The sequence below is a fragment of the Chelonoidis abingdonii genome, chromosome 11 (assembly GCF_003597395.2).
Source record: "Chelonoidis abingdonii isolate Lonesome George chromosome 11, CheloAbing_2.0, whole genome shotgun sequence".
Taxonomy (NCBI): Eukaryota; Metazoa; Chordata; order Testudines; family Testudinidae; genus Chelonoidis; species Chelonoidis abingdonii.
In genome coordinates, this window is record NC_133779.1 from 4,519,980 (window position 1) to 4,547,162 (window position 27,183).

At 47.2% G+C, this 27,183-nt stretch overlaps 1 protein-coding gene across 1 annotated transcript in view; it reads left to right on the forward strand.

Moving 5' to 3' along the window:
* The window catches only part of WDR62 (WD repeat domain 62), a 39,211-nt gene extending 23,184 nt beyond the window's left edge, over nucleotides 1–16,027 (forward strand). The window contains exons 19-30 of the mRNA XM_032776317.2: nucleotides 58–180; nucleotides 652–785; nucleotides 1,145–1,197; nucleotides 2,410–2,613; nucleotides 3,195–3,346; nucleotides 5,165–5,289; nucleotides 5,564–5,722; nucleotides 7,784–7,910; nucleotides 8,829–8,940; nucleotides 10,892–10,958; nucleotides 12,772–12,857; nucleotides 15,360–16,027. Coding sequence (XP_032632208.1) covers nucleotides 58–180; nucleotides 652–785; nucleotides 1,145–1,197; nucleotides 2,410–2,613; nucleotides 3,195–3,346; nucleotides 5,165–5,289; nucleotides 5,564–5,722; nucleotides 7,784–7,910; nucleotides 8,829–8,940; nucleotides 10,892–10,958; nucleotides 12,772–12,857; nucleotides 15,360–15,626 — 1,609 coding nt within the window. The 3' untranslated portion in view covers nucleotides 15,627–16,027. The remainder of the gene's footprint in view (nucleotides 1–57; nucleotides 181–651; nucleotides 786–1,144; nucleotides 1,198–2,409; nucleotides 2,614–3,194; nucleotides 3,347–5,164; nucleotides 5,290–5,563; nucleotides 5,723–7,783; nucleotides 7,911–8,828; nucleotides 8,941–10,891; nucleotides 10,959–12,771; nucleotides 12,858–15,359) is intronic.
* Nucleotides 16,028–27,183: the final 11,156 nt, after the last annotated feature.

A 27,183-nucleotide genomic window follows, 5' to 3' on the forward strand; every position in this document is an offset into this window, starting at 1 on the left:
CAGAAATGCAAGACATGCCAGAATTTTAAGGTCCTAAACAAATCTTTTTATCAACAGTTGTGTGTTTATATGGCACCTTGGCCCTGAGATTACAAACTGTATGAAACAGCACTTAGTGGCGCTCAATCAGTTACAACAGCAGACGAAAGCAAAGGAATTAAACTGGTCTAATCAAATCAGGTATTGAAGTGGGCTTTCATTAACTGCATATTAGTAATTTGATTCTATTGTAGCTGCAAGTTTTTGGCAGCTCCATGTTTGACCTTCTATGAAAATTATGCAGTGAGCTAATCTGGATATTTTGAATAATTCACAGATGACCATAAAGCTAAGTTTATGGTTAATACACCCTTCCCGAAGCAGTGATTGGGGGTAGGAGAAGGAGCTGCACAAAACTTGGCTGGTAGCGGTGGAAAGATATGCTGGGGGGAAGGGTGCAAGTGGGTGTCTGGGTTAACTGGGGGATCTGAGCCCTGTGTGCTGCACTGCCTAATGGTATTTTGGCTGGTAGCCTGAACTTCCGCTGGGGATAGTGGTCACTGCCGTCTCTGTTATATTAATCCGGAACTTTCTAATGTAGGACATGTGCGTGAGTAAGACAGAGTGGAACGAGGATGCGGGTAACGGTTGTACACTTACAATGTTCCTCAGGCGGGAGACCTATGTTACTGTGCCAAGTGGAAGGATGTTCCAGAAGGCAGAAGCGCCGACCGACTACGATACTGACGAGGAGAGGGAAGAGGAGTCCTCTCTGCAGACTCCAGCCAAAGGAGACTTTGATACAGGCATGCGCTCCAGCTTAGTGTGTCAATCAGTTGTGATGTTCATGTAAACTTACTGTCTTTTGCACTCTCCTGCTTGTACACCCTGAGCCTTGTGGAAATTTGTTGGAGAATCACAGAGGAGGGAGAGGAGAATAGAAAATATTTTAGGTGGTCAAGGAGTCTTTTAAACTTCAGTAGAGTGGGAGCATATTCCTGTCATTAAAACACAGTGTAACATGGTTGGCTGGCCGCTGACCCTTTAGGGTAAGACCATCCTTTTACACGCAGGACTAGAAATCACAAGGTCTCACACCCTTCAGTGCACTTCCCAGCATAAGCTGTATTGCTTATCTCAACAGTCACTTGGTTTTGTTTTTCAGATCCTAGCTGCATCCTAACTAATGGCAAGCTACCTATGTGGGCCAAGAGACTGGTAAGCTGGGCATTCTTATGTAGCTGTATAAAAGGGCTTTATTTGAGAGGAAGGATGATGCAGTGGCTAGGGAACTAGTCTGAGACCTGGGTTCCCTTCCCTGCTCCGCCACAGACTTCCTGTGTAAGCTTGTGGAAGTCACTTAGCCTCTCTGGGCCTCAGTTCTCCAGTTATACAATGGGGACAATAGCACTGGGGTATTGTGGTGATAGATACATTAAAGATTATACAGCTCTTTGAGATCTTCTGATGAAAAGCACTATCTACGAGCTGGCTGGTATTATCCTCCACACGTCTCTCATCTAACAATAATAGCAACAAATTGCTGGCCACGTTTCTCTCCCTTGCCTTAAATATACCCAGGAGAGGGGCAGGAACAAAGATACATAGAATCTAACATGAGCTTCATGAAAGCTGAGGCATTTGACAAGATTCTGACTCTGCAGGTAGTTTTTATTGGTGCCCCATTTTCAGTTGCATTAAACTCTCTCATCGCATGATCACTAAAGCTGTGTTTGTGTCCCATTGCCGGCGCTCTAAATAATTATTGGAGATACAATTGGGCGCTTAAAAAGAAAGATGTTGTCCTTTGCTTCCCTCATTTAGTTACAAAAACGAATAAAAAAAGTACGGGGCATGTGAGATGTTTTAAGGAGTCTTCATCATTAAACTGCCTCTGCAGGTGCCCACTTTGAGTTGAGGGTTCTGAAATCATTGTCAACAGTTTGACCATGGGACAGGGGTAAACGCTCATACAGTGGCCATGGATTTGACATCATAAACCAGATTTATAAAAGAGGGTCATCCCAAACTCTTTCTCCTCTTCCATTTGATTTGAACGGTTTCTGGATATTCTCCCCCAGATCAAGACAGGCCATCTACATTCAGAAAGTGCATGTCTTCTATTAATAAAACATCAGCCACCACTCAGTATGGGCTTTTCTATTAGAAACTTCAGCAAAATGCCTTGCCTTTTAACTTACTAACAGCAGTTCTCCAAATGCATAACCCTCAGATTTCAAACTGATGTCTTGGTGGCTAAGTAAAACAGTGATTTTTCTCCCTCTCAAACACATTGTTTTTGTCCTTAAAATATTTTAAGTCTACTCATTTCATTACTTCACTGAGAACTGAAAAAATGATTGCAATTGCATTTGATCCATAGAAACTACACACAGTGCTTTAAAAATGTGGAAAACTTTCTTTCTCTAGCTGGGAGAGGCAGAAAATTCGGACAGCATGACATTTAACCCAAGGGTGAATTACCAGCCCCAAGGACGATGGGCAGAACGTGCCGACAAAGACCCAATTAAAACCCTTTTAGACTCTGAGATGAGTTACTTTACCCCAATAAAAAATGACTTCCTGGGTGACACTGAACTCGAGCCAAAGAATCTGGACCAACTACTCTTGGAGGTTAGTGATCCTTATAGTTAAGATTGTTTTGACTGTCCTCTTTTTTTTATTCTTGTAAGGGAACCAAAGTCACTTTGTTCAGAATAAATTTCATTTCTGGCAATATCCCTTGTTTACAGCACTTGCTATTTATCAGTAAATATGACTCCTGGGCACTTGTATCTACCCTACCTCGTATAAAGAACCACATCCAGCCATCTCAGAGTATGTCTACGTAGCCTTAGTGCAGTCGGAGATGTGATTGCAGCTCAGGTAGGCATGCCTTTGCAAGGTTTAATTTAGCTAGCACAACTTAAATAGCAGTGAAAATGCAGCAGCGTGGACTATACAATCCCGCCTGGAACTCTGGATACATATTGACATTCCTAGCCTGAGCTGGGGTCCATGTCACCGTGTCGTCTTCACTGCTATTTTTCAGTTGCGCTAGCTAGATTAAAGCTAGCACAGGTATGCCAGTGCGAGCTGCAATCACGCCTCTGATTGTAGCATTGACACGACATACCATTTAATGTCTGCAGGCCAATGCATAGCTTGAGAACCTTTGTGTTTTAAGAAGAAATGAAGTTTTGTATTTCTTACAGACTGAGAATTCCCCTAGCAATGTCATTGAGGACTTCAAACGCCCGGATCTCTTCTCAGAGGACGAAACAAATCAGGAGCCTGAATCTCTTGAAACTAGTGGAAACAGCATATATGATGCACAGACCGGGGACAGCTCTCTAGAGGCAGAAAGGTTAGTGTTGCTACGCAATAAGATTAAATTTGCCCGTATCTACATATTAGCCCTCCCTTCCTTTGTGCCAAATTAAAACTATTTGTAGAGCTGTATCAAGGTTTTCATTCATATGTTAGTCTTAGCAGTTCATAGGTCTTATTGGGCTGAGTGACTTGTGTGATCTAGAATTAATTTCCCCAAAGTACTGACAATTCTCTGTACGGCACCTGGCACAATGGGGTCTTGGCCCATGTCAGGTGCTACGATAAGAACTGCAAGACAGACTAGTCTAACGTTTCCTATGGTGAAAAAAGAAAGTTTGCGGCTGGGGGTCAGAAACTGGGAAGTGTCTGCTTTAATGCTTTCCATATAGCCACTTGTTTAGCCAGCTCCCTGGTGAATTGCCATGTCTTTGTTGTGAGGTTGCAACGTTAAGCTGGTCTGTACACAAAGGACAGTAGAAGGCTATTTATGTTGCAGAATAATTTCACTGGAAGGCCCTAGTTAGGTCAGAAAGCAATCCAAACAACTATTGTTGGGCACATTGGAAAAACATAAGAACGGCCATGCTGGGTCAGACCAAAGGTCCATTTAGCCCAGTATCCTGTCTGCCAACAATGGCCAGTGCCAGGTGCTTCAGAGGGAATGACTAGAACAGGTCACCATCAAGTGATCCATCCCCTGTCACCCATTCCCAGCTTCTGGCAAACCAACTGGGTAAACTTGGCTTTATATCATTTATTGCTCCCTCTCCCTGATTCATGCTGTGAGCAAGTGATGCTCCCCTTAGAGTGATGGGTCAGCCACATGATAGCTGGGATGTGTCTTCTCCCTTCCTTCATGAGGTAGTGCTTGCTCCTTCACCACCCTGCAGCTAACTTTCCTGTAGAACTGGTTGCAGTGTTGGGTTCGTTCCTGGGGTTTTCTGAGCTCCTTCTGCAACTCTGTTCAGCTTATTAGGCCTTGTATGTTTCTCTCTAGATCTGGTGAAAAGAAGACAAGATAAATCTACCTATTTGTAATTGCTGCTTGTTACTCTTCTCTTTCCTGCCCTCCTCCTATTTTCCTTCTGTCCTGCTTGCCTGGTTAATATTCAGCTCTTGGTTTCTCAGATAGCTCAGAAGGCTTTTCACCTGAGGATGGCAGTTCCAAAGTATCTGCTGGGTTGGAGTAATGGTTCTTGATTGCTAATGGAAAAAGAGATGACAAATGGAATCACTAGATATTCTACCATCCAAACACACTTATTTGTGATGTGGCTATTCTGAGACTCTCAAACAGAATTTCAAAACTAACCTTTTTAAGTATAACTTCTAAAAGTTCATTCACTCTTGTTGCTAATACTCTTTCATCCCCACATCGGGGTATTTTAGCCTAAAGAAGCAGCAGGCCCAGATTCTTAGAGGCATTTTGACTCCTAGCTTCCACCAAAATCAACGGACGTTAGGAGCCTAGATATCTTTTGAGGATCTGGACCTCAGTCCTGATCATTCCGGCGAAGCCGTTGAGCTAGAATAATTGTGATGTGGGATTCTTCTCTCTCTCCTCCCCCCCCCCCCCCCCCCCCCCCCCCACACACACTCAGTGTTATCCATCTGTGAAAAGCCAGACTGGAATTGCCAAGTCATATAATGTAGATCAAAACCTACTAAGTGATGGCTGACACTGTCATGGACTGGATTCAAATCTAATTGCCTACAGATGAACGACCCTCTGTACCTGAGTTATTGACTCCCCCAGTGTATCATAAAAAAAACCAGTGCTATAACGGTGCTTTGAAAATTGTGAGAATTCTTAATGTGTCAATCTGCTTTCTTTTCCCCGTTTGTTTTCAAGTAAATATGTGAAGGAGCTACATCTTCAGCCCCTTTATCAGAAGGAAGTCAAAAATGGGAAAGACAAAGGCTGCCCCATCACATCTCTGGATTCTGAAACATCTGCTTTTGATCAAAAACAGGAAGGTCAGGTTTGAAAATACAACAGCATAACCAGCCTTTATAATAATAAAAGGTGGCAGGGTGATAAAGCAGCGGGTTGGGGCTTAAAAATCTCTGCTTGTGTGGAGTTGTATATCCATGGCAGTTTTTGAAGTATTTAAAAGTATTCAGAAAAGCTGGTTAAGCTGGGTGTGACTTTTTATTAATAGAAAACATGCCAGACTCCATTATCATTTCCTTTGCCTCTCCTCTTTAACTCTTTTTCTTTTTCTTTCTGGTCGGTGTAATGTAATGCTAGATGAGGACTCCATGAGCTCAGATGGAGACTTGGCTGTGGAAATAGAAACAACTGATTTGGATGGAAACTTCCAGAGAGACAGTTCTTTACCCCAAACCCCAGAACAAGAGAAGTACTTGAAACATCATTTTGAGACCTTGGCAGATGCCCATGCTGAAGGTACCACTTAAATACCAAATAAACTATGAAAATAATGCCATAGATGGTTGCCCCTTTTGGCCGCAGTGGTTTACCCAAAGTTGGGGCTTTGTAGGCTCATCTTCATTAAGATGAGAAATTGATGATACAAATCAGGTATATGCTTGTGTGGTCTTGGTTATGTACAGGAAAATGTCCAGAGGGTCCTGTTTCCCTGCACATAGTAGAATCAAACATTGCCTCTCTCAGACACCCCACATCTGCCTTTCTAGTGGGCTCTGTGCACAAGGAGCCCTGTCCCTCTGCTTCCTTTCAGGGTCACTCTACTAGCTTCTTCCTCTGGCTCTCTGCCATCTACACCCATCCTGCAGCTTACAACCAGGGCTGCCCAGCGTAGGGGGCAAGTGGGGCACTTTGCCCCGGGCTCCACAGAGGCCCCCACGAGAGTTTTTCAGAGCCCCTGGAGTGGGGTCCTTCACTCACTCCGGGGCCCCCGGAAAACTATCGTGGGGCCCAGGCCCCAGGAGCGTCTTCTGCTCCAGGTCTTTGGCGGGGAGGGGCCCACCACGGGACTTCAGGACACTTCAGCGGTGGGTCCCGGAGTGGAAGGACCCCCCGCCGCCAAATTACCGCCAAAGCGAGGGGCCCCCTGCCGCCGAAGACCCCAGGCCCCCGAATCTTCTGAGCAGCCCTGCTTACAACCAGTCTCCTAGCCTGTGTCTGCAGCCAGGAAACTCCTCAGTCCACACAGCTCAGCATTATTGGTAATGAGGAATCACTGCCCAAGGCAGCAGCTGTTCAAGCATCTTCTGGTAGTTTTAATTTCTCCCTCCAGCGTGAAAGAGTGCTTGGCTCACCCCTTGGCTTTAACAAGTCTGTGATTGTCTTTGGATCCAATCTATTAGCACCTTTCAGCATAACCATATGTAATGTTTGTCCCCATGTGCCTCAATCGTAATTACTGCATATCAAAAATCTAGGTAGTGTGGTAAAGTCACACCCATTTTGCATCTTATCTGGAATTGTTTGTATAGTAGGATCAGTCCCTCCCATTGAAGTCAGTGAGAGTTTTGCATTTGATTTCAAAGATCTTGTCTTTTTCATCTCAAAGCCAATACAACTGTCACGTATGGCTCGAAGACATAATTATTACCACAGCCTGTCTAAAGGCTTGTTGGCTTTCTTGGGGGTATTTCAAGGAGCTTCCTTTGAAATTGCTTCATGTATGTGAAGCTCTTTTATTTGCCTTTATTAGTATGTATTCAGTATCTGAAATGCACAGAGTACTGAACCTTAAAGTGTAGTTCACTTCAGATCCCAGGCAGATTGCACACGATTCGCTCTCTTGAGGCACAAATCCTGTGGCCTGTCTTGGTTTTTATACTCTGAGTCTGTATTTGAAATCAGATAAGAATAAATTCTTAGCTTTGATGTAGCACTTTCAATCTCTGATCTCAAAGCACTTTACAAAAGTGGTCAGTATAATTTATCCCTATACTTCGCTCTGCATGAATATTCTATCCCTTTCCCCTACCTTTGTGGGTGTCTAGTCTGCTGGACTGTAAGCTCTTTAGAACTGGATCTGTCTACTACTGTATAGCACAGGGATCGGGAACCTTTGTCATGCAGCCCATCAGGGAAATCTGCTGGTGGGCCGGGCTGGTTTGGTTACCTGCAGCATCCGCTGGTTCGGGCAATCACAGCTCCCACAGATCGTGGTTCGCTGTTCCAGGCCAATGGGGGCTGTGGAAAGCGGCGTGGGCCAAGGCATGTGCTGTCCATCGCTTTCCACAGCCCCCATTCGAACCACTGCCAGCAGGAGCTGTGATCTGCGGACGCTGCCGGTAAACAAACCAGCCCGGCCCGCCAGCCAAAGGTTGCCAATCCCTGGTATAGTGCAATTGGACCCTGTTCTCATTTGGTCTCTGGGAACTACTCTAATAAACATGATGTGTTTTTTTTGTTTGTTTGTTTTTTTCTCCCCTCTTGAACTTTTTCATTATTGGTCTGTGATTATAGAGCAGTGGGACTAGGGAATCAGAACACAGTTCTGATAGGATGTTTCTCTCTCCTTAAACACAGAAAAGTTTGATGGCTGCTTAAAAGATTTGAAGCCACCTGAAGATGCGAATGATGGAAAAACCCTGTTCTTGAATCCGCGTTTGAGTATTTCTGCAAGATTTCTCTCACGCTGCCAGAAGAACAGCAGGTAGGTGCAGCGTGTTTCCTGGGTCCAAATACATCTTTTCATACGGTGGTTCCTCCCTTTCACTCACCAATCTGTCTCAATATATCCTGTTTATAGAGCATCAATCACCACAGTATCTGAAATAACTTGAGACAGCAAGATAATTGGTGCAGAGACTTTGTCTTGTCTGTAGAGTGCTATGCATACTGGATCACTTATTTTTTATTTTAATTCACTTTTTGTCTGTCATTTGAGTTCTCAGAAAGTGGTACTGGTACTGTTCATCGGTACGACTCCAGCGGCTAACTGTGTACACTAGTTCTTCTAGTCCAAGACAGCTGGATAAAAGATAGTGACAGTGATTTAAAGGTGGGGGGTTTCTAAAGTACCTAAGCAATTTTAAACTATGTATCTTCTTAACTTCCAGTGCAACTTAAACATTTAACTCTGTTAGGTGCATCTGAAAAATCCTGTGCTGAGTCAATAAGGCAGCTGCTTGTGCGCATTCCATTGAAGAGTTTTCATTTCAAGCTTTAAAATGCAAGTTGAGCATTTTAGCTCTAGAAAGTAGAACATTATGGACTCTTGGAGGGTCTAATCTTTTTGGAAACTCAAATAGAACTTTAATATTTTACTTGGGAACAGAGAGGACTAACCTAAAGTATTAGATTCAAGTCTTTAAAGGACCTGAAGTAGAGCTCTGTATAAGCTCAATAGAAGTGTTCCAATAAAAGTTATTACCTCATCCTCCTTGTCCAACAACCAACCTGAGACAAACACAGCTAATCTAATGTATGTAAACTGACAAATATCTTGTCTCTTGGCTGGTAACTTCAGGGCTTTCGTGGTAAAGCTCCTTGTCTATCATAAAGGTTGCTTGGTACACAATTTTAACTGATAGATCAAACCTGATTCAGACTCATGTATATTTACATCCAGGCTTGCCGCTGCCTTTCTTCCAAGAGCATGTCAGCAGTCTCAAAGTACTACAGATGCAATAGACCAAGTTAAGGAAGAGAGTAAACTATCTTATGAGGCCAAGAATTCAGAGGTATGCTCATCTTCTTCCAAAGAGAACCCTTCCTGATCCAGAATACTGAATGAGACGCTGTGTCACATTTCTGTCACTTGTAATAAGACACAAAGGGTGTGTTTTTTAACCCCAATCCTAGAAACTGTTTGACCACAAATTACACTGACCAGATGGGAAATCTTCAAAGCAATGAACAGTTAATAACATGGTTCATTGTTTCTTGGTCTAGGGCCCTGTGTAACTCACAATTTTTAGAAAATTCATAACCGAGTAAATGGCCAAGTATTGAGTTTTACATTGTTTGCACAGGATAAACCTTTCAAGTAAATTTAGTCAATTTCAAGGTTAGAATGAATTTGACAAGTAACATTTGAGACTAGTTACTTGTAAAAATTCATTCCATCCTTGAAATTGATTAGTTAAGATAATTTTTTGTATTGAAGTCTTTTGGCAGACATTTTCCTTTTTAAAAAACAAAAAAAAAGCCCCAACCAAACACAAAGAACTTAAAAGATCTCTATGTGGGGGCATATGGGGGCCATGCCTTCTGTTAAAATGTGATTTACACAGGGCTCTAGTTATCTTTTATCCGACAGTTATTTTTTTTCCTCTCTCTGTTCTCCTCCCCTCCCCCAGAGGTGATGGCATTAAATGAACTAGAGAAGGACAGCCCAGTGGTTAGGGCCTGAGAGCTGGGTGACCCAGGTTCAGTTCCTGATCCTCTGCAGACATTTTGTGTGACTCTGGGCAAGTCCCTTAGGCCCAGATCCTCATAGGTATTTAGGCTCCTAACTTCCATTGAACTCAAAAGCCTAAATACCTTTTGAGAATCTGGGTCTTAGCCTCTCTGGGTCTCAGGGCTGGTCTACAGTGTGTGGAGGGGTCGATCTAAGATATGCAACTTCAGTTAAGTGAATAGTGTAGCTGAAGTCAAAGTGTCTTAGATCAATTTAGCTCTTGTCCTCACGGTGCGGGATCGATGTCCGTGGCTCCCCCTGTCGACTCTGCTACCGCCGTTCGCACTGGTGGAGTTCTGGAGTCGACGGGAGCGCTTTCGGGGATCGATATATCGTGTCTAGATGAGACGCGATATATCGATCCCCGAGAAATCGATCGCTACCCGCCGATACGGCGGATAGTCTAGACGTACCCTGGGTTCCCCGTCACTGCAAACGGGGATAACAGCACTGTCCTGCCTCCCAGTGGTGCTGTGAGAATAAAAATAAAAAAGCTGTGAGGCATCAAGATACTGTGGGAAATACAAGTACCCCAGATATGTCAGCTAGTCTCTGATTGGAGGATCTGTATTGCCAGGGATGATACCCAAAGCAAAAAGGGCACCACTTAGTTTTCAGATGCTCAGTGGCATTTGTGACACCACCTGTTAAGAAAATCACCGTTTGACATGTAAATTGAATCAATTCCAGAGTCACTTTTCACAGTTAAAGATTATGAGGCTCTCAGGACCTACGATGATAGATCATCAGCTACAATACAGCAGGATTTTCATTGTTCACTTGCTTCTTGTTTTAGCAATGCTATTTGCTCTTAACGGGAAAAACACAGAACGGTTACTGTGAATGTTGGAAGTTGAGGGAAAAAATTATTTTAATGAATTTGTAATTTTAAGTCCACCTCAGTATTCTGTTAAGATTGTAGTTTCTGTGTCTAATACTGGTTTCCTCTGTGTTCTTCTGTGTAACATAGCACAATGGGTACTGCAATATGAAAACCAGGATATACGAAACATATAGGGTACATCTTATTGAGAGGAAATGAAAACTAAGGGTGTGATTTATTAAAGTATGTAGTGTAGATGCATAAATCCAATTTGAAAATCAATGGGACTGGAGTATCTTTGAAAATTCCACCTGAGAGGATCATTTCAAACTTTCGTAACACTCTGTAGCCAAACTTGGATCTTTGTTATATGGGTTTATTTTCCTACTTTTCTGTGTGTATTTTAAAGAAACCATTGGAAGAAAAGCCCCTTGAGGTAGTGGAAAAAACAGACTCCAAGGCATGCAGTCCCTCAGGTAAGATTCTGATTGATTGCAAGATGAGGTGCTTCATGCTTCATTTGGGGAAGGGAAAAACATGGACAATGACCCAAGCACGCTTCACATTTGTTCCCACAAGTATACAGCTGGCTTTAAAAAAACAAAAACGAGGGGGCTGGAAACATGATTTACTGCCTTTTGTCTGTTGGAGTTTAACAATATAGGTCTGAAAAAGCTTGGGTACAATTTTCAGAATCACCTAAATTCCATTTTCAAAATCAATGGGATTTAGCCTCCTAAGTCACTCAGGTGCTTCTGAAAACATGGCCCTTGACTTTGGTTTAACGTCAGTGACAGTGATGTCCATAATAAGCAGGAATGGCAAGTGCACTGGACTTTGAATCCTCAGAGTTGCTGTAGTAGCTCTTGACAGGTTTCAGAGTAGCAGCCGTGTTAAGGTATGTCCAGACTACCCTCCGTATCAACGGGTAGCGATTGATTTTTCGGGGATTGATATATAGTGTCTCATCTAAACGCGATATATTGATTTCCCCGAACACGCTCCCATCGACTCCGGAACTCCACCGGAGCGAGTGGCAGTAGTGGAGTCGACACTGGGAGCCGCGAACATCGATCCCGTGCTGTGAGGACCCAAGGTAAATCGATCTAAGATACATCGACTTCAGCTACACTATTCATGTAGCTGATGTTGTGTATCTTAGATCAATACTCCCCTAGTGTAGACCACCTCTAAGTCTGTCTCCACAAAAAGAACAAGAGTAGTGCCACAAGTACTCCCATTCTTTTTGTAGTAGCTCTCGCCTTTCCTCCTGACTTCCACAAGGTGGCATTGTTTGCTCTCCTCTCTTCAGAAAGTATCAGAGGGGTAGCCGTTTTAGTCTGGATCTGTAAAAGCAGCAAAGAATCCTGTGGCACTTTATAGACTAACAAAAGTTTAGGAAAGCTCATGCTCCAAAACGTCTGTTAGTCTATAAGGTGCCACAGGATTCTTTGCTGCTCTCTTCAGAAAGACCTTTCTTTGCATCCCTTGTTAATTCGTAGTAGCTTTGCTTGTCCCAACACCAGACAGAGAGAGCCCTTGAAGTGAAAGTTTTTTAAGGTGACCAGCAATGAAAATGGGACTGTTTTTATCTCCACTAATAAATTCTGTGACACTTGAGCCTTGAACGCTGTCTCTGCCTTCTGTGTAAACTCTCCCATGACTTAATCTGCTTTAGCTGTAATTGATTTACTAGACTGAGATTATTCTGATGTCGTCTTTTTGACTTTGTGAAGGGAATGAAAGGTTCTAACTTGCCCTTGAAGAGCCAAAAACTTATCACTAAATCTGCAGGAACAATTAGAGGAGTCCGCTTGGAAAGGTTTCAGTGGTAGCCCTGTTAATCTGTATCAGGAAAAAAAACAAGGAGTCCTTGTGGCACCTTAGACTCTCAGACTTATTTGGGCATAATTTTTTGTTGGCTAGAACCCACTTCATCAGATGTATGAAGTAAAAGATACATGAGCAGGTATAATACATGGTAAAGCAACCCACATCCTTTCATGTATTTATACCTGCTCGTGTATCTTTTACTTCATCCATCTGATGAAGTGGGTTCTAGCCCACGAAAGCTTATGCCCAAATAAATTTGTGAGTCTCTAAGGTCCCACAAGGACTCCTCCTTTCTCTTGGAAAGGTTTAGCACCGTCATTTTAAAGAAAGCAGCTGGCTAAAATAATAGAAGATTACAGCTGAATTTTGCAGTACAACCACTTGATGAAGTTTGTCTAGGAAGGCTCCAGATGTGGAAACTGCATGTCCAAACCCAGTAAATCTTTTTATTCTTAGAAACCCAGCTCCTCATCAAAAGTTTTGAAATGAACCTGCAGCCTTTGTGCACTGCGTTCCAAGAGACGTTGCAGCTTTATGACAAGGTACAGTGTGGGAGAAAGAAATGTGATAAACTGGAAGCACGTGATGTTATCACACCCAGGGAAGGAATAACAAATTCCAACATCCTTGCTAGGAGCCCTACCTATTGTTGGAATTACTGGCCTCTGAAACTCACCGTGGTGATTATCATCAAAATGGCTGCAAACTATTTATTTGTTAATGATGTATAGATTAGCATAGAGGCACACTGTCAAGGAGTGGTCTTTAACTCTCGCCCACTGAGCCTGCTTAGGTGACTTTACAATGTGGTTTATCTAGACTAGGCCTGTCATAGGAGTGGCCATGCTGGGTCCACCTAGTCCTGTATCCTGTAGAGGCTAGGGCCAGCTGCTTCAGAGGAAGGAGTAAAGAACCCTATAGTAGACAGATGTGGAATACTCTGTCCCCTAAGTGGTCCATGTATGGAGCCATCGTGGCTACTAGAGATGTCCAGTTGTAGCAGAGTAACTACAGATGTAGGTGCTGGTGCTAAATTCTTGTTTCAATCCCAGCTCTGAAACTGACATGATGTCATTTTGAGCAAGTAACTGAGCTGAAATTTTCAAATCCTTCCACTGTGTGTAAGCTTATGAATTGTGTACACACACGCGCACACGCACACGCGCACACACACACACACACACTCTGACATGTGCATGCTCTTCAGACCAAAGTTTGAAAGGTATTCTAGCCATCTAACGCCTATTGAATTCAATGGGTGGGTGCACGGTAGGGATGGTGCATACATGGGTGCATAGCTCTCTGTTGGGCATGAAAGCAATGGTTAGGCACCTAAACACCTTTGACTTTCAAAAGGAATTAAGTACCTAACCTGCTTAGGCTCTTTGTAAACCCCACTAGGCCCCTATCTGCATCTTTAGGTGCCTAAATCCCTTTGTAAATCTGGCCCTTGGTTCTTAACCTTTCTGTCCTTCACCAGCTACAAACTGGGATAATTCTCATAGCACAGAGGTGCCAAGGCTTCCTTAATAGCATTATGAAGATACAAAACACCACATGAGAGGTACAAGTCTGGGAAACACGGGAGAGAATTGTCCTGCCTTGCTTGGCACTGGTGAGGCCTCAGGTGGAGTGCTGTGCCCAATTCTGGCTGTCGCACTTTAGGAAAAATGCGGACAAACTGGAGAGAGTCCAGAGGAGAGCAAGAAAAATAATCAAGGGGTTAGCAAACCTGACCCCTGAGGAAAGATTAAAAACTGGGCATGTTTAGACTTGAGAAAAGAAAACGGAGGGGGCTGATAACAATGGTCCAATCTGTTTATGGTTGTTCTGAAGAGGATGGTGATCAATTGTTCTCCAGGTCCTCTGCAGGTAGGACAAGAAGCAATGGGTTAATCTGCAGCAAGGGAGATTGAGGTGAGATATCAGGACAAATGTTCTAACTCTCCGGGGAGTGAAGCTCCGGAACAGGCATCCAAGGGAGGTTGTGGGATCCCCGTCATTGTAGGTTTTTAAGAGCAGGTTAGACAAACATCTGTCAGACAAACTTGGCCCTCCCTCAGCCCTGGGAGATGGACTTGATGACTTCTCGAAGTCCCTTGCAGCCCTACATTTCTGTGATTCTATAAATGCTAGGCCTAGGTGCAGTTACAGCCCATTTCCCAATATGTCTGTGCGCGTCTCGGAATGGAGAAAGAAGGACCTTGCGCATTAACCGGAGAGCGGAGCGGGATGGGTGTGTGTGCGTGCTTGGTGTATTTCTGAATGCCTGTAGTTCCTCGCCTAAAGGATGGGAGTGTCATTGCTGCTGTGTTGAAAGGAGTATGCCTGAAATAGCACACAATTCAGCTGGGGTATGTGCCCCCAGGCTGTGTCAGAGGTAGAATGTCAGACTCAGTGGGATCAGTGCCTTTCATCTGTGGAGCTGGGAGCTGGCTGAGGAGAATTCTCTTAAGGAAAATTCCATCCTGAGTGCTCTCACGCTGCTGCCTTGGATTCCATCTGCATCATCAGCTGGAAAAGGTCTTTGCAGAGATTGGCGTGGCATTCCTGTGCCTTGTAAAACAGCTGGGTTCCACCCCTATGGCTGAAAATGCATATTCACATGGAGCACTTAAACAGCAGCGCATTGTCCAAGTTCTTCACAAGTACTGATCTGAATGCTTCTGAGAGGTAGGCATGAATGTCACTCTGAGGGGAAACTGAGGTACGAAGGGTGCGACTTGCACAAGTCCACTGAAGAAGTAGGGTGGCAGAGCCAGGCCTGAAATGTTTTCTAGGCCTTGGGGCTGTGTGCACCCATGTGGTATAGTTTGCATACCAGCTTGTGTCACTCTTTGGGATCCTTTAAATCTAAGATTCAATACAGCATAAAATGTAAGATCATGTCAATAATCTAGGAGCTTAATGACGAAACTGACCCTATGTTGGCAAAAATCCACTGAACAGGCGGCTATAGATCTGATCCGGACTCAAATAGCTTACTTGGCTCTTAGTTTTTCCATAAGTGTACTGTCCAATTCCTTAAAGCTCTCTCCCCGTAGGTGACTTCATGCAAAGAATCCACGGAGGAAGAGCTCCTCCAGATAAAAACCATGCTTGCTAGCACTTTCAGCTGGATGAAAACTGAACTGGATTCCAGAACGGTCAAAAACAATGCTGACGTTGCAACGGCTACTGACAGTCCGTCCCCCCAGCTCAAGCACCTGCATGACAATGAGACGCTTTATCTCTTGAAACATTACTCAGAATCGCTGGTGAGAATGGTCCAGAAAAAACTTGATAACTCTATTAACCCAGAAGTGGCTTGAGTGACCGCGGCAGGTAGATACTCCAAGGGTATGTTTTATTGTGATGCAGAGCTTGAGGGAACACACCTTAAATCGAGGCCGCACATGTGACTCCTGCGGAGTCGGACCTTTTACATAATATGCGTGTTAACTGTTGTGTTCTGCACTGGTTTTTTTGTTGCTGTTGTTGGCTTTGTTTTTATTGTGTGTACAAATTGTATTTTAATGGCCTGAGCAAACACGGTCCTAAGCAGTAGCCTAACAAATGGCCTTTTCGGAAGAACGCTGTCAGACTGTTAACAGCAGAAACGGGGAGAGGATTGAGGCGTCGTTGCTATGTTTTGGACCTGTATTTTAGGTTGGTGTTTTTGTAAGCTGCTTCGGCAAAAGTGGTTTTGGGTTTTTAGATCCCTGACACTTTCGAGAAGTCTTTAAAATAAATGTATTTTATTTGAAGGAATGATCCTCCTAGTGCTTCTTAGATTGAATAGATTCGGCCATCATTCGAATATCTTCTCTGACCCTTGCGTGGCACTGCTGGAGAATTTCAATGCTGCTGTTGTCTCAGGGCTCACATCCCAGCATCCTGGTCTGCTCAAAGGGTTAGCTTTGGGGAAACTGGAGATTTGATGGCTTTGGAAGACTGGTAGTGGGATAACTGAGCCTTTCGCCTCTAGTCAGCTGGTTCAAATCCCGCCTACGTTGACTATGTGAGGAAGCCCATCTGAAGACTGCCCAGTAGCCTAATGATTATCTACTATGCTTTTAATATAGCACTCTTCACACCGAGAGCTCGAATGCTTTACAGAGGTCAGGATCATTATCTCCATTTGGCAAACAGGGAAACTGAGGCACAGGGAGGGGCAGAGACTGTCAAGGTCACCCAGAAGACCAAAAGTCTCCCCATTTTAGAGGGGGAAACTGAGGCACCGAGAGGCAGTGACTTGCCTAAAACAATACAGCAGGTCAATGGCAGAATTAAGACTTTAGAACTCCCAAGCTCCTGAAAGAGAGGTTAGGGAAGCTCTGCCAGTCACTGCCCATGCTCCACTTGTCCTACAGATAAATGGAGCTTCAGCCCTTACCCTGGCTGTGGGATTTGTAATGGTTACAGGCAGCCACGGCTTGAGTATACAAGCTGGGTGTATCAGTGAGCTGAGGCATTGCAGCAGGAGGCAGGCATACTCTGAGCGCCGTCAGATCAGACCGGCACCAGGTGGGGAGTGGAATGGGGGAGGTGAGCGAATGCACTTTAATGGAGAGGACAGTGAAGGAGGCGAAGCGGGAATATGGCCAGAAACTGACTTGATTTTAAGCGCTGGGACTGAAAAGGAACTAGAACCAACCAAACTGCTCAGCTGTTTGGAAAGGGCTGACAAAACGGGGCTGGGAGGAGAGAGTAAGGAAGCCTGGAATTGGAGCTCAGGATGGCATTCTACAAAGGCTGGCAGAGATCGGAGTGTCGGGTTCCAGGAAGATAATGGGGGAAAGGCCGGAGGATGGCAGAGAGCTCTTGGCAGGGGTGATAGCCATCAGAAGATGGGAAAATGGAAGTTCTGTTTAGCAGATGAGGTCTAGCAGGGAAAACAGGAGATGGAGGAATTTAGCTCTTGCACAAAGACTGGGATTTGAGAAGAGATGGAAAATGGCAGAGGGTAGAGGCACAGGGAAGCTGTTCCAGTCAGCAGGAGCTACGGAGGAGAAGGCTCTTGTTTCCCCCATGAGCCAGAGAGGAGGCCAATGTTAGATTAGCAGGGAGAGAAGAATGAAAGATGAGACGAGCAAGCAGGGCCATCGAGAGCGGGTTCGGGCCCCGGTGAAAATTTATTTTCAGGCCCCCCCCCAGCAAGGGCGGACGGCTAAACAGGGCTGACAAAGCCGTGCCCTGGGCCCCCTTCCGGACCACTGGGCCCCGGTAATTTTGTACCAGCTGCTCCCCTCCCCTCCCCCCCCGCCCTCGTCAGCCCTGCTAGCAAGACCACAGAGAGTTCTGAGCTGCATAAGGGGCCATGAAGAGAAGTGGGTGTGCAGGGGTTTAATTACCAAATGAGAACCGTGTGCGGCATGCTAGAGCAGCCTCACTCTAGTCTCCAAATGTGAAGAGGAGCTATAAATAACCCCTACTTCCTTTCAAGCCTGGCCTTTGCCAGTCGTAGGGGAACGCCCTGGACTCTGTGAATGCAAGTGAGGGCTTGTCTACCTGGGGAAATTTACTGGTGTGATTCTATGACTACTGTACTGGTATAACTCTGTGTGGCTGCTACTATTTCAAAATTCATGCCTGTTATGTTGCTTGTGAAGGGGGTTAAACTAGATCAGGGGGGAAAAAAGCCACTGCTATTCCAGAATAAAAGTATGTATACAGGGCATTAAACTGGTGTAACTAGACCTGTATAACTATAGTGGTAGATAACTGGCTATGTAGACACAGTCTTGCTCGAAGCTGAACCTTACACACAACCTTTTGAGTGGCTACGGAATCAAGGCTCCAGCATGAGAGCTATTGGCCAGTGGAACAGTCCTAAGGGAATGATGTAGAAAGCCCAGAACTTGGCACAGTTAAAACCTAGACTGGATGACACACTGTACAGAACAACGCCTTTCCTGGGAGGCAGTATGGTCTAGTGGATGGTGCACTGGATTGGGAACCAGGAACTTGAATTATATTCCTGGCTCTGCCACTTGATCTTTGGAAAGTCCTCTTTTCCCCTCTGCTTTCTGACTCAGTTTTCTTCTATGCAGAATAGTTGCTGACTTGTATAAGTGCTTTGAGGCCTACAGATGAAATTGCTATTAGGGGTAAGCCAAGTTCTTGCTACACTAGCCAAAGTGTAGACTGGATGGGATCTGTTCGCTTCTTGGGTTCACTAGCCAATGCTCCTTGTCTGCTCCTCGGACAATTAATTGATACCAAAGTAAATAAATCTCTTTTAAACAGACCCACGTTTTCACATCCCTCTGCCACAGTTTTGCTTGGTGCTTTGATTTGAATAAACCTGTTTCCATGGACAGCTTTGCGAGCAGTTTGATTTTATGCATTTGCCCTTTATTTGACTAACAAACATCCCAAGAGAAAAGATCAGCTGGTGTTCTCCTGGCTGTCTGAACAACTAAATAGGGTGACCTCTTATCTTTGTTTCACTCCTGCAAATCTAATGAGTCTGACCGGAACTTCGTTGGAAGTGCTTTGGATTTGTAGATTTCCAAGCCAGAAGGGATCATAATGATCATCTAGTCTGAACCCATGGATTCCTCTATCCAACCTAACCACTTGTGTTTGGACCCAGTGCTGATCTCACTGTTTTTTTCTAAAAAGAGGCAGACACAAGCTCTCTGAGGCAGAGCTGTAAACACAAGGCTTGTCTACACTGGCAAGTTTCTATGCAATAAAGCAGCTTTCCACGTTGTACACGCTGAGGTGTACACACTGCCAAGTCACTTAGTGTGCAGAAACGGCCCAGTTGCAGCGCTGATTTTAAAAAAAACAAAACACCCCAACAAGAGGCATAAAACTTTCTGCTCCGAGGGTACAGCACCCCAGTGCCGGTGAAGACACCCTGGTCAATTTACAGCGCTGCGATTGGCCTCCAGGAGGTGTTCAACATTACCTGTTCTCACCTCTCTGGTCATCAGTTTGAACTCTGGTCACCTGAGGGCAGGGCAGTAATCATCATCATCCCCACCCATTAAATTCCTTGGGAATTTTCAAAGTCCCGTTCCTGTTTGCTCGGTGATGCTGCAGTGGTCTCGGCGCATCTTTCCAGGTGCCCATACCTGCTCCACACACCGGGCAGTCCCCCACTTGGAGCAATGCGAGCTGCTGGACCTCATCAACATTTAGAGAGAGGAAGCTGTGCAGTCCCAGCTGCACTCCAGCCATAGGAATTATGATACCTATGGACATATTTCATGATGCATGATGGAAAGGGGCTATGACTGGGACACACTGCAGTGCAGAGTCAAAGTGAAGGAGCTGCAGAAACACAAGGCACGGGAGGCAAACCACTGGTCCCACGAGCTGCCAGTTCTACAAAGAACTGGACACAATACTTGGTGGCAGCCCCACCTCCACTGCGAAGGCCACTGTGAATACTTCAGTGGCTCCTGTGCCAGTCGAGAATGGACCGAGCCAGGAGGAGGAAATCTTGGACGAGGATGTGGAGAGAGACACAGAGGACGACTCGGAGGTCAGAGATGCATGCAGCCCAGAGTTCTCTACTCCTGGAGGAGGCTAGCTGGTCACAGCTGTTGGATCTTGGCAAAAGCACAAACAGGAGAGGAGGCCCCTGGTAAGTGGCTTTGATTTTTGGGACTCGTTGAAGTGAGTTGTTGGAGGCAGGAGGGTTACACACAAGCCTGCTTTCTGTGTAAGATGCGCGTACCACCACATGCCTAGTCAGAGTGGCGGAACAGGGTGTTGATTGACTCCCTCACTTCACGGGAATCTGCCTCAGATCTCCAGGAAACTCTCATGGAGACACTGGGCAATCTCTGCCAAAGAACCTGCGGCAGCAGCTGCTTTTGTTTCTTGCCCCGTTAAGGGTAACTTTCCCATGCCACTCTGCTGTCACTGGGAGGGACCAATGCTGCACACAGGTGAGCCGGGTAAGGGCCAGGGCAGAAGCCCCACTCTTGGAGAAGACACTCCCTTCATTCCCTGCTCACCCTTGGGAGCGAGATATGAACACAGCCTGTGGAAAATGGTGGGGACAGGAATGATTATCAGCCCCCCCTCTACAGTGCTGGCTCTGCCCAAGAGCCACATGGCCAGTGTATGGTACGGTCCTGAAACACTGATTTCCCCTGCCCCTGCGGTTACTCACTATTTGGGGGTCTTGTGGCTCATGTGTGCTTGCCTGGGGTCAGCCAGTTAGTGACAGATGTGTGAATACTGGCTGTGTTTTAAATCAGTGCTCTGTGTGTTGCAAACGATACTTCGTCTGTAAAATGCTGTGTTTTGGGCTTCGCGGATATGACCTTGAGAGCCCAGCCTCCCTCTTGGTTATCGTCGGCTGCACAGAATTAGAAAGTGACCACAAAGAACTTTCTGGGTGAGGTTGTGATGCGCTCCGCAGCCGAAGAACAAGAATTGAAGGAGTGGCCAGACAGTGAGAAGAGACTGAAAGGAGAACGCAGAGCACCAGAATGAAGCCATGGAGCGGCTCTTAGATGTTATGGAGTGTCAAGCAGACGCGCCAGGCGCTACTAGCACTACAAACCGAGCAGCTCTGCGCCTGCCCACCCTCCCCTGCAGCCGCTGTCGCAAAACTCTTTCCCATGTGCTTCCACACACTGTCAACACTCTTATCAAGCTGGCTCCAGTCTGTACATGCTGCATTCCACTCCTGCCCCAACCCTGTCCAGCCCTGCACTCAACACCCGTCCCTCTGCAGTTTAGTCCTGCTGATGTATAGTGCCCACTGCACTGTACTCCAAAGGAGAAGGTTGGAGATGATACCTGGACATACACAAATCTTTGACCCTCCCTTCTCCCTCCCCCTCAGTGCTGATGTGGTTTGGTTTGGTTTGGTTTCTCTCCTCTGGTGGTTTTTGTGTTCTTTTATTTAAAAACAAAAAAAATTGTTTTGGTTTGAAAGCCATATTTATTCCCTTAATTGAAAGCAAACAGAGCCCTGGAAAGCCACAGACAATCTTCTTACACCTTCATAGTGCATCATCTGCACCAATCACAATCACCTCCTAGCATTACAAGCACTGCACTCCCGAGCATAGCAACAAATATTAGTGGCTTTCAGTTTTAAATTGCTGCCTCCAGGCATCCCTGATCCTTATGGCCCTGTGCTGCGCCCCTCTAATAGCTCTGGTCTCTGGCTGTTCAAATTCAGCCTCCAGGTGCTGTGTGAAGCTGTCACGTTTCCCTTCACAAATATTATGGAGCATAAAGCACGTGGCTATAAGCATAGAAATATTATCAGCCAGGTCCAGCTTCCCACAGAGGCAGCGCCAGCAGGCCTTTAAACTGCCAAAAGCACACTCAACCGTCACTTGTTCAGCCTGTTGTTGAACCGCTCCTTGCTGCTTTCAAGTTGCCCTGTGTAAGGCTTCATAAGCCATGGCATTAAGGGGTCGGCAGCGTCTCCCAGGATCACAATGGGCATTTTGATTTCCTCTGCGGTGATCTTCCGGACCGGGAAGAAAGTCCCTGCTTGCAGCTTCCTGAACAGGCCAGTGTTCCGAAAGATGCATGTGTCATGCACCTTTCTGGATCAGCCTGCATTAATGTCTGTGAAACGCCCATGGTGATCCATAAGCACCTGGAGAACCACTGAGAAATACCCTGTCCGATTAATGTCCTCGGTGGCTAGGTGGTCTGGTACCAGAATTGGAATATGGATGCCATCTATTGCCCCGTTGCAATTAGGGAAGCCAATTTGTGCAAAGCCATCCACAATGTCACGCATGTTTGCCCAGCGTCACTGTCTTTCGGAGCAGGATGCGCTTAATGGCCCTGGACACTTTTGTCAACACGAGTCCAACAGTCGACTTTCCCACTCCAATATGGTTAGCAACTGATCGATAACAGTCCGGAGTAACCAGCTTCCACAGTGTAGCTGCCCCACCTTTCTCCAACGACAGGGCAGGTCTCATTTTTGTGTCCTTGCGCCGCAGGGCTGAGGCGAGCTCATCACACAGTCCCATGAATGTGGCTTTCCTCGTGTGAAAGTTCTGCAGCCACTGCTCATCATCCCAGACCTGCATGACGATGTGATCCCACCACTCAGTGCTTGTTTCCCAAGCCCAAAAGCGACGTTCCACTGTGGTTAGCACCTCTGTGAATGCCACAAGCACTCTCGTGTCATAGCTACTACACCTGGCAAGATCAGTGTCACACTCTTGGCTTCGTAGTTTAAGGAATAACTCCACTACCATTCATGATGTGTTAGTCAGAGCGAGCAGCATATTGGGCAAGTGTGGGATCCATTCCTGCAGACCAAAGAGGCAGAGCATGCAGTACACAAAGATGGCGCCGAATGCGGATGGAAGCACATGGACTGATGGGATACAAAGCAATGCATCATGGGGCATTGGGACAGGACCTAGGATGCCCCACGACCCCTTCTGTGATAGACCCAGGCCAGTTCAATACAGCAGAATAGCGGAAGGCAGACATACTGGATTAACAGTTTTCTGTTCCCTGACTGAGCAGAGCAGGGGCTGCTCCAGGCTAATGAGAACACCTGACTCTAATTAACCTGCAAAGAGTCAGGTGAGGCCATTCAGTTAATGTGACGTCCTGACTCTAATTAAGGCTCTGCTGATACTATAAAAAGGGCTCATTCCAGTCAGACAGGAAAGAGCCAGGGAGCCAGAGGCGAGGAAGTGTGGTTGAAGGGCTGGTTACTGAAGACACCCTCAGACCATCGTTAAAGGAGCACTAAGGTAAGGATGAAGAAGGGAGAAGCAGAAGAGCTGTGGGAAAGTGGCCCAGGGAAATGTAGCAACTCTGGCAGTGAAAGGTTGGCTCCCATCAACTGCTACCATTAGGGTCCCTGGGCCAGAACCCGGAGTAGAGTGCAGGCCCGGGTTCCCCCCAACCCACCACTACAGGAACATCTCCTGGGAGGGGAAGTCAGGCCCCTGTCAGGACAGAAGGCTGAACAGAGACACTGGGAGTTCTCTCACCAACCCCCTTGCAGGCCTATGATGAAAAGAGCTCAGACTGTAACCCTGGCCCTAGAGAGAGAAGGGCTACGTGGAGGGTCACAGTGAGCCACTGAGGCTAGCATAAACTGCCTAGAAGCACAGGACCCACGAGAGCAAGGTCAGAGCTCTGCCACACTTCCCACGACTCTTAGCAGCAGAAGAGGAAGAGATGCTCTGTGAGAGCTGCCTAGAGTGCTCCGCTCCGAATACCACTTCAAGTGCCGCAAGTGTGAACATGCTATTGTGCAGGCAGCTGACAGTGTGAACACACAACAGCGGTTTCCTTTCAGCGCTCTCTGAGCAGTGCTGTAACTGCCGACGCTGTAATTCGGCCATTTTAGACATACTCTTAGTGTGTGGGAAGCCAGGATGTGAATCTACAGCACGCCAGCTTGCCATGCAGTAACTCACTAAGTCTTGCTGCTCCAGCACGGTGAAGGTCCGAGGATGTGGCTGGGAACCCCTGTCTTGGTTCCAAGGGCGCCCAGTCTGGGTTGGAGTCAGTGATTTTTGGGTCTGGCAGGGAGTCCAGAAGACTCAGTCTCCCATTCCCGGTCCCCAGGGTCGTCCAAAATGATCTGAGCAGGAATGGTTTTCTCCAAGCATATCTGGCACCTGCCACTGACTTGATTTGGGTTGGAAGGAAACAAATCGGAGAGGGATGTTAATTTGAGGAATCATGGCCTAGTGCTTTGGGGCACTAGCCTAGGCTGTGAAAGACCTGGGTCTAAGCCCCTACTCGGCCACAGGTTCCCTGTGTGACCTGGGCCCAGATCCTCAGGTGTTTGGGTGCCTAACTCCCATTCATTTCCAGAACCTCAGAGAAACTGGGCCTTTGTCTCCATTCTGCATCTGCCCGATACCAGCCTCACAAGATGGCCGTGAGGGTGACTTCATTGAATATGGCGAGGCGCCCAAATGCTACAGGAGCAGGAGCCAGGTGGGTCCCTTAGATGTGCAGTTAACAAGGCTAGATCCTGATCACCCATGCGGTGCGAGGCTGCTGACAAAGGGCAGGTAACAGTCAGCGATTCCGCCTGGGGCCGGAGCTGTAGATTTGCATGAAGAGGATGGAGGGTTTATTTTGTTGGCAGCTAAGAGCACGGAGCATGCAAAGAACGAGGCTGCGTATTCCTGGCCCACGCAGGCAATTCAAATCCTCATTGCAATCAGTGTCTATATAAACACCCCCACACACACACACGCTCCCTGTCCTGCTGATCTGCAGGGTAGCTGGTAGCTTTGCAGGAGGAGATTGATCTGCTATCCATATTTATTTGCTTGACAGGCAGTGTAGGCTAAGGCACTGAGCATAGTTCTGGGAACTTTAACTTCTAATCCTACTGTGATGTGACCTGAGACTAGCCGCACTGAATGGGTGTGCCTCAGTTTCCCCATGTGTCAAAAGAGGGTAATAAGTAGTGACGCACCTCGCAGCAGGGAAGCAGCGTGTCTGGATGTTAGAGCAATGGATTAGAAGCTTGGATTGCTCTAGTGCATAGAACAGGGGACTGGGTGTCAGGACTCCTGGACTCTATCCTCAGCTCTGGGAGGGAAGTAGGGTCTAGTGGTTAGTGGGTGACTGGGAGCCTGGGCTCTTGGGTCCTGAGAGCTCGACGGAGTCAGTTCCCCTTCTCTGTGCCTCACTTTCTCTATCTGTAAAATGGAGACTGTGCCACCTTGCAGGGAGCATGAAGCATCTATGGTTCTTTGAAGATGCTTGGTGCTCTTTGGGATCAGCTGCTTCTCGATCACAAGACCCCGTGTTGCTGCCTGCCTGTACCAAAAGTGTTCCCATTTCTACTTGCGCCCCTATTACTCCTGGCAACGGGGTGTCGAACAAGGAATGTTGAGGTGGGGGGCACTGGAATGGTCCACGGGGACTTCTGAGAACTTCCCTGGTTAAGCCTGTAATTGCATCCGCCATGCCGAAGGCTTTCCTGGTGAAAAGACACCGACCAGCCACGCTGGGATCGCAGGACTGGGGAGAGCGCTCGGACCAGCTCCGGGGCGATGCCTATGTCCCAGGTAAGTGCCTAGTTCATTACCCTTGGTGGGTGGTGGGGGATTCTGCTTACTTAAGGCATGGGCCAGAAAGGGGCCAGATTCACTGCTCTGACATTCTCTGTTTACCCTCCGAGTGCCCAGCCCAGGGAGCTGCACCCACTCTGGGGCAGAAGGACACTCCGTCTCCATGGCCTGGTAGATCCACTGCCTCTGTGATCAGGCTGTGAATGAGGCAGGGACAACGGGGGTGGGTTTTGTGACCTGGCCCAGCCTCCCATAAGGCCTCCCATCCAGCCTGCACAGAGAACAGAGAGCCCTGGGTGGGATTTGAACCGGTGGCCAAGAGGGAAGATTCGTTCTAGCCTGAACCGTCCAACTCCCTCCAACATAATGGCCATGGTGTCCTGACTGTACCGCGGCGGCCTGGCTTGATGTGTGGGTGCAGGGCAGTCTAACCAGGATGATAGCCAGCAAGAAGTGTTTCCTTCAGGGGATTTCCTCAAATGCACACTGACCGCCAACCTGTGCCCCCCAACCGCCCATCAGGCCTCCCTCACTGATCCCCCCCCCTCCTCCCCCAGCTGCCTCTCTCTCCATGTCTGATCTCCACCCAGAAGCAAGGGAAGTCTAAAGTCATGTGTGTTTTGACCTTCCAGAGGCCAGCATGAGCACTGGCCCCGCAGCCTCGGGGGTGTTCCCAGAGGACAGGAAGAGCGACTGGGACAGACCAAGTCAGAGGAGTTCCCCCAGGCCCCGTCCAAACCTGCTGCCCCCTGATACCGCAACAAAATACCCTAGAGCGAAGGTAAGTGTGTGGGGTCTATCTGGTAAGCACTTGGAGGCAGGACTCCTGGGTTCTCTTCCTGGCTGGGTGCGAAGTGTGCAATGCAGTGCCAGAGCGGGTGTGGGGGACAAAGAGTCCGGATTCCTGGGTTCCATGCTTAGCTCTGGGGAATGGGTTTAGCAGTTTGAGCAGATTAATAGTCTCTCATGGGTGAGTGAGGTCAAGTGGATTAGCTGGGGCAGGCTGGGAGTCAGGACTCCTGGGTTCTGTCTCCAGCTGTTGGGTGTAAGGGGTTGGGTGAGGATCCTGGGTTCTGTTCCTAGCTCTGAGAGGGAAGGGGAGACTAGTGGTTAGGGTGGGGGCCGGGCTGGGACTCTGAACAGAACCCAAGCGTCCTCAGTTCTGGGGAGTGGGTTTAGCAGTGCGGGCAGGCAACTGAGAATCGGGACTCTTGGGTTGTATGGCCGTGGCTGAGGACCAAGCTCCACAGTGAGTCAATGGAGGAGTCAGCAATAGACACCCCCCTCCCAAATTCCCTATTGCTTGCTCTAACCGCTGCACCTCATGACCTTGCCCAAAGGGGAAATGTAGTGAGTACCCAGGACAGAACACCTTTCTCCCAGGCTGGAGGGAAGAGGTTTCGCTCCAGCCCGTACAGCTCCTTTGAAGCCCCTGGGGCTGTCCGAGAGTAGAACCGGACCCAGCATGGCTGCCTGTGTGCCTGCATAGGGTAGGTCACACCCCTTCTTGTGGGGTTGTGATCATGCTCCCCCTCGGGCATGACCAGGGTTAGATCATAATCAGTGTGAGGGAAAGATCCCAACGGCTGCCATGACCCTGGCTGTGGAAATACAGGGGGGTTTCTTCTCCCGAGACCAGGTGGGAAAAGGGGATTGGGCACACCGAGCCCCTGGCATGGGAGGAGGAATGTGGGGGCACCCAGAGCCCCTGACATGAGGGGGGAAGGGAAAGTGGGGGCATGCAGATTTTCAAGCCAACAAGGGACACCGCTCAGCCCTGCTTGGCTTAGCAGCTGTCAGGAGCCGGCCGGGGCAGTGCTCCCCACCTGTTCCATTTCCCCACCCCTGCTCCCTTTTGCAGGGGAAAGGCGGCCAGGGGCCA